The sequence below is a fragment of the Watersipora subatra genome, chromosome 8 (assembly GCF_963576615.1).
Source record: "Watersipora subatra chromosome 8, tzWatSuba1.1, whole genome shotgun sequence".
In the NCBI taxonomy this organism is placed as follows: Eukaryota; Metazoa; Bryozoa; class Gymnolaemata; order Cheilostomatida; family Watersiporidae; genus Watersipora; species Watersipora subatra.
The window spans coordinates 28,634,771-28,647,097 of NC_088715.1; the positions used below are offsets into that span (position 1 = coordinate 28,634,771).

The window sequence follows — 12,327 nt, forward strand, 5'->3', positions numbered from 1 at the left end:
AATAAGTACTTCCCATGAATATATGTTCTGAAGAGTCAATAGAGTCTAGTTTTTATCACAATCTAACATGAGGAGGATCAGGTTTAACAGATTTAACACACTTTACTACTTATAAGTGTTATTATTATCATTCATAATGGTTTCAATTGTTTTCATGTTATTCAATCAAGGATAAATATAATCTACCATAGACCAAGGTGAGAAATCTTGTATTATTTGTCTCTAAGGTTGTCAGGTTATGCTACTACAGTCATACATCTACGTACGAGTGCCCCAACAAACGAGAAACTTGAGATACGTGCTGACTTTCTAGCAAGTTTCTTCCTATTGTTACGAGTAATCTTTGAGATACGAGTGTACAAGCCGGTTCTCAATGGCCACTATACTATATGGTTAAGAATGCAGAATCTGTTATAGACAAAGGAGTAGAAATACTGTATTATATGTCTCTAAGGTTGTCAGGTTATGCTACTACAGTCATACATCTACATGCGAGTGCCTCAACAAACGAGAAACTTAAGATACGTGCTGACTGTTGTGTTTGCTGTTTAGCTCATTAAACTTGTACCGGATACTGAATGTTATTTCCATCAACTGTGGCTGCCTGTATGTTTTGATTGTATGTCATCATCATGTCATCATCATCATTGTAAGACTTTATATGCCGATGTCTTGTTGTAATAAAGTTAGTTATACACACGCACCTAACGGAGCAAGAGATTCGCCTCAATAATAGTTAGTTGCACTGCACCATAGCACCAATACATCAAGGCTGAAGTATTAACCAATGCTAGTTAAGTACAACAATTGGCGACGAGGATAAACAGTAGAGGACCTGGGTGTGGATTCAGTTACCCGCTGTGGATTAATTATTATGGCTGGTGCATCTATACCATCGTTGTCGGAAGGAGGAGTGGATGTGTTCTTGGAGCGGCTACAAAGTTATTTCTTAGTACAGAAAGTTAAGCCGGAGGTTCAGGTACACACACTGCTGCTAGGTCTTAGCGAAAAACAGTATTCTTTAGTTAGAGACCATGCCACTCCAGGACTACCGTCAGCTATGACATACCAGGAAGTTGTCGATATTCTAAAAAGGCATTTTAAAAGTACTCACAACAGGATGACAGAACGAGCGAGGTTCCGTGAAGTAAGACGAGCGGAAGGTGAGTCTGTTAGCGACTTTGTGGCGCACTTAAAGAATGCTTCGAGGTATTGTGACTTTGGCACAACATTGAACGAAAATTTAGTTGAGCAGTTCCGCAGTGGGATTAATGACCCTTCAATACGAGACAAACTGATCGACATGCCATCTACCCACAGTGAGGACATTGATAGAATAGTAGCTAGGGCTCAAGAAATAGAGCTCAACAATAAACTTAGTAACTTATCAGCATCCTCTAACTCCAATGGACCGGCTGTGCAATCAGTTAGGTCTAAGCACTCACAGCAGACTTCTTCCACCGGAGGTACCGCATTGCAGAAGTCGGTAAGCCGTAGATGTTTTCGGTGTGGCAAGCTAAATCATGTAGCCAATGACAGATCCTGCCCAGCTAGAGGGAAGAAATGTAACAAATGTGGTAAAATTGGGCACTTTGCCAACTCTAAATTCTGCAAGGATAATAACGGACAAGTAGGTAATGTGGACAATGATGAAGCTGTTGAGGACTCCAATGTATCGACAGATGATGAGAGTAGACTATACGCGGTGAAGCAGCGACAACAGGTAAAGACTCCAAGATGTACTGTGAAGTTAGAAGGTCAGGTAGTTCAATTCATCGTAGACACAGGAGCTTGTGAAAACATAGTTCCGTTTAGTGTATATGACAAACTGTCTACGAAGGTTAGACTGCTGCCAGCAGACAAGCAATTATTTGGCTATGGAACAAACACTAAGTTGAATGTTTTAGGCTTTTTTAGAGCAAACATTGCTGTGTGTGACAAATCTGTTGTTTCTAGTTTTTATGTGTTCAAAGGTGATGCTAGATGTTTAATGAGTTATGAGACTGCTGAGGCACTAGGTCTTATTTCGTTGAAAGCTGATGCAGTCATTGGGTGCATTTTGCCTGACAGCACAAATGACATTTTGAAACAGTTTCCTAGAGTTTTCAATGGAGTGGGAAAGTTGAAAGGCGTGAAATTGAAACTGCACATTGATAGAGATGTGAACCCTGTAGCGCAGCCTGTTAGGAGATTGCCATTTGGTTATAGAGAAAAAGTTAAGGCAAAGCTCCAGGAACTGGTGGACAACGGTGTAGTAGAGCCTGTCTCTGGGGTTGGTACCACATGGGTGAGCCCGCTTGTTTGTGTCCTACAGGACTCGGGGGAGGTCCGCCAAACCGTCGATATGCGACTTGTGAACAAAGCAATAGTTCGAGAGCGCCACCCGATACCCACTACTAAAGAAATGCTTGTTGGTTTGCAGGGGGCTAAAGTTTTCTCAAAACTTGACTTAAAACAAGGTTTCCATCAAATTGAGTTGGATGAAAGCTGTAGAGATATAACGACTTTTATCACACCTTACGGCTTGTATAGGTACAAGAGACTAACTATGGGTCTAAACAGTGCGCCTGAACAATTTCAGTATACTATCCAAACAGCTTTGTCGGGGCTAGAAGGTATTCAAAACATGGCGGATGATATTATTTTGCATGCAGAAAGCCGAGAGGAACATGACAAGCGCTTGTTAGCACTGCTGAATAGGCTACAGAAGTTAGGTTTAACACTAAACAGTAGAAAGTGCCAATTCCGCTTGAATTCAATTAAGTTTCTGGGCTATGTAGTTTCGGAACATGGGATATCTGCTGATCCTGCAAAGGTAGAGTCTATACTGACGTTTTCAAGGCCGGAAAATGCTTCAGATTGCCATAGTTTTATGGGGCTGGTGAACTTTGTAGGTCAATTTGTACCTGACCTAGCCACAATTGCTGAGCCAATTAGACGCGTGACACACAAGGAAGTGAAATTTAAGTGGGGTGCCGACCAGCAGCAGGCCTTTGACAAGATAAAGTCTTCCATGGCTAAGGCTGAGACACTTGCACATTTTGACCCAAGCGCTAAGATTGTGGTCGTGGCAGATGCTAGCCCATATGGCTTAGGTGCTGTATTACTGCAGAAAAATGCTAGTGGGGACAGAATAGTGGCCTATGGGCATAGGAGCTTGTCAGAAGTAGAGCGTAGGTATAGCCAAACAGAACGTGAGGCACTCGCTTTAGTATTTGCATGCGAGCACTTTAGACTTTACTTACTGGGCAATGAATTCGAGCTAGTAACAGACCACAAACCTCTTGAGACAATTCTTAATAGGGCGAACTCTAAGCCTTCACCAAGGCTAGAGAGGTGGGCACTAAGGTTGCAATGCTTTAGGTTTAGGGTGTTGTACAAGTCTGGGAAGTGCAACATCGCTGACCCATTGTCTAGGTTGTGTTCAAATTTTAAGAACTTGTCACCGATAAACAGAGTTATGCGTGTAACTGAGGCCCATGTGAGAAGTGTGGCTAAGGCAGCCGTGCCTAGTGCAATGACCTGGGATGACATTAGGAAGGCATCACTGGAATGTTCAGAGATTACTAATGTTATTGACTCATTAAAGGCTAATAATTTGACTAGGTGTAGCGGTGCATACGCAGCTGTCAGAACTGAACTTGCTGAATGCGAAGGGGTATTGCTAAGGGGAGATAGAATCGTAATGCCAATTAGCTTGAGAAGTCGTGCACTTGACTTGGCGCATGAAGGTCACCAAGGGCTAGTCAAAACAAAGCAGAGAATTAGATCTAAAGTTTGGTGGCCCAGGATAGATAGTGACTGTGAAAAAGTATGCAAGTCTTGCGTAGATTGTTTAAAAGTCAGCTCCCCTGACCCACCTGCACCATTGTCAATGACTAAATTTCCGGAAAAGCCTTGGGACTACCTTAGTATGGATATTCTTGGGCCTTTGCCTACAGGTCAACATATTCTGGTAGTAGCAGATTATCATAGCAGATTTTTCGAAGCTGCGTTTATGAAACAAATTACGGCTGACAAAATTGTGGACTTTCTTGATGTGACATTTGCTAGATATGGCATTCCAAGTGCTCTAAGAACAGACAATGGTCCGCAATTTGTTTCCACAGTGTTTCAAGATTTCTTGACAGAAAATTGTGTAAAGTGGTTTTCAACCACGCCTCTCTGGCCACAGGCCAATGGAGGTGTAGAAAGAGTGAATCGCACATTGCTAAAATCATTGAGGATAGCGTACAATAACGGTTTGCCATTACATAAGGAGCTTAGGAAATTTTTGGTTGCCTATAGGTCTACACCACACAGTACGACAGGTGTAGCACCTTTTACTCTCTTGTTTGGCAGAGAGATGAAAACTAAGCTACCTAGTGTAAATATTGAGACTAGTGCTGAATCACTGCAACAAACTGCCGCAGATAGAGATGCAGTGATTAAAACAAAAGCGAAGGTGCATGCAGATGTGAGAGTTAGGGCTAGAGATACTGACATTGTAGTGGGCGACAAAGTGTTGTTACAACAAACTAAGTCCAACAAGCTTGACACTACATTTGGGGCTAAACCGTACACAGTAGTAGGCATGGAGGGCTCTGAGATAATTTGTGAAAATGAGGAAAGTAGTAGCAGGGTACGGCGTAATATTTCTTTTGCCAAACGTTTGCCGGCACAGAGCGAGGGTGAAGCTGAGGGTACCCGTGCCATGGGGGGCAAATCTGGGGGTTTGCACATGGGGGATCAGGTCCAGCGGCAGTCTTCTCGACAAAGTTGTCCACCCATACGATTTGGTGATTACAGAGTTCATTAGATCATGCCATCAGCTAATCCACTAAAAAAAAAAAAAAAAAAAAAAAGAGGAAAAAAAATTTCCACTATCATAATCACACAGGTTTATATGTTGTAGTTTGCTTTCCACTTATAGTTCGCTTGTGCTATATGTGAGCTATAGTCTGAGTTCTACTATGAAGTTTTATTTGGGTGTAATATATGTTATAGTCTGCTTTTCATTTTAGAGCTTTTTAACCTTCTGTGTGTCTCCTACATATTATGCTTCATATTTCTAGAGACGCAACATAAATATTGTTTTCTTTTATTAAATCATTATTGTGTTTTTATCTAAAGAAGGAAAGGGTTGTTGTGTTTGCTGTTTAGCTCATTAAACTTGTACCGGATACTGAATGTTATTTCCATCAACTGTGGCTGCCTGTATGTTTTGATTGTATGTCATCATCATGTCATCATCATCATTGTAAGACTTTATATGCCGATGTCTTGTTGTAATAAAGTTAGTTATACACACGCACCTAACGGAGCAAGAGATTCGCCTCAATAATAGTTAGTTGCACTGCACCATAGCACCAATACATCAAGGCTGAAGTATTAACCAATGCTAGTTAAGTACAACACTGACTTTCTAGCAAGTTTCTTCCTAGAGATACGAGTAATCTTTGAGATACGAGCGTACAAGCCGGTTCTCAATAGTCACTACACTGTATGGCCAAGTATGTAAGAGGCCGCTTCAAATCAGTTTGAAAGAAGTTGATAAAAGATTGGCTAAAAGTTATAGTGAATGCGAGGCAAAAACCGTTTACCTAGAAACAGATACTAAAGAGTATGAGGATATAATTAACATAAGTTTAGTAATAAATTGAAACAGCTTCAAGTATGTGTTCAGTAAGCTAAATTTATTGAAGTTTAATTCAAAGTTTCTACTATGTAGAGTCACAAAAGTTAAATTTGTATGTAGTTATTTTATATAGAAAATAGTGCTTTGAGATGCGAGCAAATTGACACGCGAGCAAATTGATATATATGACCTCAGTCCTAGATTACATTAATCTCGCATGTCGAGGTATAACCGAAATATTAGACATGGCAATTGAGTTGATTTACAGACGGTCTGAATAGTAATTAAGTTACTCACAATTTGTCTCTTACCTAATAATAAGAACAATAACAAATTAAATAATGAATAATTGTTAACAAAATAATAATTTTTTGTAATAATAAATACAATAACAAATTGAACAGAAAATAATTGTTTGCTGGATGTTAACCAACAACTAATGTAAGAATAACATGATTCCTTGTTTATTAATAGTAATGGACTAATCAGTATACAAAGGTGCGTTTACACTGGCCGACACCGACTCCGATTAGGTGCCAATACCCCGACTCGGACATTTCATGTGTCGGTGCCTACACCGGCACTAGCGGGCCTAATTATTGGCCATTCAAACATTGTTAGCCGGTGTTCTCACTCGGTCCCGTTAGCCGAAACGGGCAATTTTATTGTATATAAGGGAGCAACGCTCACTTAGTAGACAGAGCAAATGGCCGTACGCTCCTCGGCTAGTGAATTTCCTTCGCTAATAAAACATTGAATGAAATCACACGCAATTTATTTCTGTATGACATAATCTAGATCGTACCAAGTAAGGGCCGGCAAATTCCTTTACAGTAGTACTAGTAGTAGTACTGGTAGTAGTACTAGTAGTAGTACTAGTAGTAGTCGTACAACTGGCTATTCACTTTTAATTAATTTAAATTAAAGAACTAACTTGATTTTTTGGTACTCTCGCGTTCACATCGTTGCTAGCCATGCTGGTTCACTATTAAAAAGAGAACGAGGGAAAGTTTAATGACAGTCTTCTAGCCTTTCATTAAACCTAGCCCTTTCGTTTCATAAACTTAGCACTGTCATTAAAGCCTAGGCTTATTTAACCAGAGGCTCCTAGCTTCTGATTGGCTGATGAGCGTCCGATTTGTCGGCGCAACTGGGCTCTGCTGGGTTGCACCGACACCGCTTTTTATATCGGTGCCGACACCGATCTCTCTGTTCACACCTACCGACACCGACTCATCAAATTTGTCGGTGCTCGACAAAATCGGTGACAAAATCGGCCAGTGTAAACGCATCGTAACAAAAGTATGGCTGCCTTGTTAAGTTACTCAACATTTGTGTCCCACTCCCACCTATTTCCATATAACACCATGCCTGCAGACAGACCATTTACTACTCTAGTTACACTATTAGGAACCCACTAAATGATTAATTATACATGTAATATGCAAATTTGTGAGATTGAGTCTATAGAACTATCTCTTTCGAGCACTGGAAGGGTTTATTTTGTTAGTCTATAAGATTATGGAATTAATTGATGGGTCAACAAAACTGTGATAAGCTGATTGTCAAGAACAGCTACTTCACAATAGGCTTCCTTTTCTTTTTAAAGTTACGCTCACTCAAGCTGCTCAAGAAGGAAAATCAATATTATCACATTCCAAAGTAACAATTGTCTGTTGGTACAGTAAAGATAATAGAAAGGATCCTAACCAACACCACCCAACATACGACAAGACAGCACATAAACTACAGCATATAGTGCTGGCTCTGCTTAGTATTAATGTCTCATAGCGGAGCTTGTAGGGCAACTAGTTCTACTAACAAGGGAATATAATCATTCTACAGGATCCTAACCAACAGCGTCCAGCCAATGATCAGACAGAATATGAACTACAGCATCTGGTACTAGCTCTCCTGTATATATATAGTGTTTTATAGCAGAGCTTGTATATTAAATTAAATTTGTCTACAAAAAATTAGAATACTTTGTACTGGAATATATATAATGGAATGTATAGATAGTAGACAGATGGTCATCTGTCTACATGTACTATCTATAATTTCTCTCTGTATTTTCATAGTTAACTGCAACCTTGTCAGAATATGATTTAAGAATATTAGACATGACAACTAAGTTGGCTTACAGAAGGTCTGTATGAAACTTTTGGCTTCGAGCCTTATAAATTATCATCCTTTGCAAAGTACATGAAAACTAGTAAGCTATCATTGTACCTGGAACATGTCTACATGTACATCCGTGTAAAAGATTTCTCAGTCTTGAGGGTTAGCCAAGTTCATAGCTTGAGGGTTACTCATGCAAAGACTCTGCATGGATGATAAGTTGTGATAAGTAAACAACACCTCAGTTTTCATGTCAAGCTGGGAGTTACGTTATCGACTGACTCATCAACTTTCAAATGTCAGAAAAAGTGAACTGAAATCGTAAAATTTTAAATAACACACTTTAACACTAATGTCAAAACTTATTTCTAACAAATAATAATTCATAGTAATAATAGGCACAATAACAAAATAAACATAATAATTGTTTGCTGGATGTTAACCAACAGCTAATGTAGGAATAACATGGCTCCTTGTTTATTAATAATAATGGACTAATCAGTATAATATAACACAAATTTGGCTGCCTTGTTAAGTTACTCATCATTTGTGTTTAACCTACTGCCAAATAACACCATGCCTGCTATAATTGTTAACAAAATAACAATTTCTTGTAATAATAAATACAATGACAAATTGAACAGAAAATTATTGTTTGCTGGATGTTAACTAACAACTAATGTATTAATAAACATGGTTTCTTGTTTACTAATAGTAGTGGTCTAATCAGTATAATATAACAAAAGTATGGTTGCCTTGTTAAGTTACTCATCATTTGTGTTTAACCTACTGCCACATAACACCATGCCATGTTGTTATGCATAACACCATGCAATGGGAACCTGCTTTTGACTGCGCAAACATCGATATCTCAGGTTGAGGAAAAACTCAAATTGAGGAAAATCCATATTATCACATTTGTGAGCAATCGTTGTCTGTTGTGTTAGTATGGTGTTTCAGGATGCTAACCAACAGCACCTAGCAGACGACCAGACAGAATATGAACTAAAGCACCTGGTAAGGCTCTGCTGGCGATTAAATGTCTCACAGCAGAGCTTGTAAGGCTGCTAGAGTTACTGACAAGGTAATATAAGAAATCTACAGGACGCGACCAACAACAGCCACCAGAAAACCAGACAGACTATGAACTAGTACAAGGTTTGCTGTATGTAAGAAGTACCACAGCTCATCCCCTAGCTCTAGTAGCCAAGATGTCATTCTATCACCAATATATGCTCATAATACCACACACAACTATGGCAGCTGTTAGCACATGTAGGAACTCTATATTATAAAAGCATGGGAGTGCCGCTCCTCAGTATAAAATGACTGTACTTACTAATAAACAGCTATTCCAATTTACCTCTTTCTGGCTTATTATTTTGTTATTCATTTTGATCACAGGAACACAGTGAAAGGTTCTCACAAATAATGGACTTAGACCTACATTACTAGAGCTGAGCTGTTTTATACTCTGTATCTGCCTGACTAATAACCCTTTATATAAACTTTTGTCAATACCCAACAATATACGCAAACAATCATTCTCAAATGAGAAGAATTTTTAGGCGTGAGATATATATAAATATTCTACTATCATGCTACGAGCCACTAGCCAAAAATATCAAAGACATCAGGAAATACGACAGTCTACAATATCTGCTGTATATTAGATACCAGAACCTCATAGCTCCCACCTCTAGTAGCTGAATATGACATTCTACAATAAGTACTTGCTAAGATCGTATGTTCTGAAGAGTCAATAAATTCTAGTTTTTTATCACAGTCTAACCTGAGGAGGATCACGTTAAACATATGTAACACACTCTACTACTTATGAGTATTATTATCATTCATGATGGTTTTAATTGTTTTCATGTTATTCAATAAATAGTAATTATAATCCACCATAGACCAAGTATTATTATCATTCATAATGGTTTCAATTGGTTCCATGTTATTCAATCAATGATAAATATAATCTACCATAGACCAAGGAGTAAAAATATTGTATTATTTGTCTCTAAGGTTGTCAAGTTATGCTACTAATAGCTAAAATGTTTCAATTATTAGTCTAATCAATAGCAGGACTCCGGATTTCTTTATTTTACTTAGACTGTGATTACATGATTGTAGCATTTTTTGTTGAGTTGATTTGAAAAATACTATAAATTCATTTGCATGTATAGTTGAGTTCATTCGATTACATCACGAAAACCTCAATCAGCTTTTTGGTATCTTGAGAGCAGAGCAGGGTCAGATATTTCAGACTAAGCCAAATAGCTAATTACATGTAGCTACCATGACTTAAGTTACTTCCATTGTTGTGGACATAATAGCTCATTCATTCGATATCGATTAAATATAAACACAGGGCAGTTATGCTTATGTCATGATAGCCGCATCTCTAAGAGATGAATTATAGCTGAGATTTACTGTTGCTGATAGAGGGAAGAGTGCCTACCAGTCATAAAAATAAGGAATGGTAGAATATGTAGAATGCTTGCAGGTTGCCATCGAGTATACGTACAGTGATACATGTACTTGTCTTTGTATACCCTATACTAATACAAAGGGTGTGAAAGTAACACATGTACATGTACAGTGATACATGTACATGTATCACTGTACATGTATCACTGTACATGTGCATGAATCACTGTACATTTGCAGTACTGTATGGAGCTATTACCTTAGAGGCAGACGTATAACATAAAAGTTGAATTTTACTCAAATAAACTTAGCTTACTAACACATACTTAAATCTGATACATGTACATGTAGGACTGTAGAGCGCTTTCAAATATCTGGTCAGCAAACTCAATCGAGTGCACCTTTCAATAGCAGAATATGAATTACGATAGATTTTGTCTTGATTTGGGTGCAAGATGGTATATAATAACTGAGTCTGAGAGATCTCGTTAGCAGGGACCAAGTATATTCCTCGTGATACAACATTGTTTGTGTAGGGAAGATGCAAACCTGTTTATTTGATGTGAATGATGGTGAATGATATTGAGGAACCAAGGCGCAAAGGTTACATGCTTTTGACTGTAAAAACATTGATAGCTCAGGTGCCAATATTCAACTGAAGAAAAATCTGTATCACACGTCACATGACTCCTCATAGCTGCAAAGCTGCGGAGAACGTTGATAAAGCTATCCGCTGACAACTCATCCAACATCTCTATATGTACAGCCCTACTACAGAGGCAAGTGAATATGATACCATAGCGCTTTACCGTTGCGGCCTGTCCTTCCCTCAGTATGGACCGAAAACATTCATCTCCACATGCGTAAATGGGGGTGTTTGCTTCAGTCTTTCCTTTAGCAAATCCCCATAATCTGGATTTCTGTCGGTCTACGCAATTTGGCATGTGTAAAGCCGGGTTCCCGTATTGGCTGCGAGGCCCCAGTGGTAATCTCGCACAGCATACACTTTTTTCCTAGATCCGCCACTGCTTAGAAACGAATATTCTACTTGTCCTGTCAAGATGTCTTCTCGCCACCCAGACCCTCATAGATGATGGCTAACTAGGTGAATCACCAGTGTTTAACCATGAAACATGTGGTTAAGGCTGCTTCGCACTATACAATTTTTCAAGTCCTAAGGCTGATTCACACTATATCGCCAAATGTCGGCATTGCGCTTTCAGCGTTTATCATCAACTATCTGAACCGTAAGTAGCTGAAGTAACTAAAATGTAAAATCTCACAGCCTTTCATCATAGTTCATTAGGTTTGAACAAGTGAAAGGTTGCCTTCTACTAGATTATACGATGTAATATCTGAATATACAATATTGACTTTATTGTACTCTTACAAATGATCAAATCAGTTGTGTATCATAACACAGCTAATAGAATCCTACTGTCTCAAAACAGAAAGTGGATAGCCTGATGTTACTTGTCAAGCTTGGATTAGTCATTATGGACTAACATAACTGCATAATTATTAGTAAGCTTCTACAATGATGGTGTAGTGACACCTCGCCTCGGTGCCACAGCACCAAAGAGCTACGTTGTGATGAAAAACAAATTGTGCTTCCATTGGACGCTATAATAGTGCGATGGTTGTGCGAAACCTTAGGTTAAGGTTGTATCTTTGAGAAGTCAAGGACAAAACCAACCATCGATGATCAGAAGAAAAAAACTGCTACTTCTTATTGCGTTATTCGCTATGAACACGGCTCTAGTTTATCAACAGTTTTTGCGACTATTGCATCAATCTAGGATACCACAGAATACTCTGCTAATTATGTATTCCGACTATGACGGAGAACTTCTGCAGAAGTGGTAAGCCGTTGGTCGCTAAGGCCATCTCAGTGGCACAATGCACGAGTTGTTCCTTCTAAACAGTGACAATGAATCGTGATAGAATGAGAGCAACAAAGCTGTCTCCATGATGGTATTGCAGCCTATATGGGGTGGGTTGCTACTCCATTGCTGTATGGAAACTTTCATTGTAAACATTGGTTGCTTTGGCTAAAATTTGCGCGCATTGAAAACTGTCCAATTCGGTGGCTTCGGCGGCTGTCGATGCGCTTGGGTAAACATGGTCATGTTGTACCTCAACTGATTCAGTCATTA

The 12,327-nt window shown here is 39.0% G+C and overlaps 2 protein-coding genes across 2 annotated transcripts in view; one reads left to right on the top strand and one right to left on the bottom strand.

Moving 5' to 3' along the window:
- The window catches only part of LOC137402424 (signal peptidase complex subunit 3-like), a 67,975-nt gene that overhangs the window by 9,207 nt on the left and 46,441 nt on the right, over positions 1 to 12,327 (bottom strand). The window lies entirely within an intron of this gene.
- Positions 875 to 4,798, top strand: LOC137402100 (uncharacterized). The gene is made up of 4 exons (XM_068088570.1): positions 875 to 1,900; positions 2,315 to 2,376; positions 3,370 to 3,650; positions 4,440 to 4,798. Exons 1-4 carry the CDS (start codon positions 875 to 877, stop codon positions 4,796 to 4,798), a joined length of 1,728 nt encoding a protein of 575 aa, XP_067944671.1.

What these genes read in the sequence shown, in the direction of transcription:
- LOC137402100 (XM_068088570.1), top strand. Translation starts at nt 875, where the DNA reads ATGGCTGGTGCATCTATACCATCGTTGTCGGAAGGAGGAGTGGATGTG. An exon ending in GAACAAACACTAAGTTGAAT is followed by an intron (nt 1,901 to 2,314) that starts GTTTTAGGCTTT and finishes TGTGTCCTACAG; the next exon opens with GACTCGGGGGAGGTCCGCCA. An exon ending in CAGAACTGAACTTGCTGAAT is followed by an intron (nt 3,651 to 4,439) that starts GCGAAGGGGTAT and finishes TTAAAACAAAAG; the next exon opens with CGAAGGTGCATGCAGATGTG.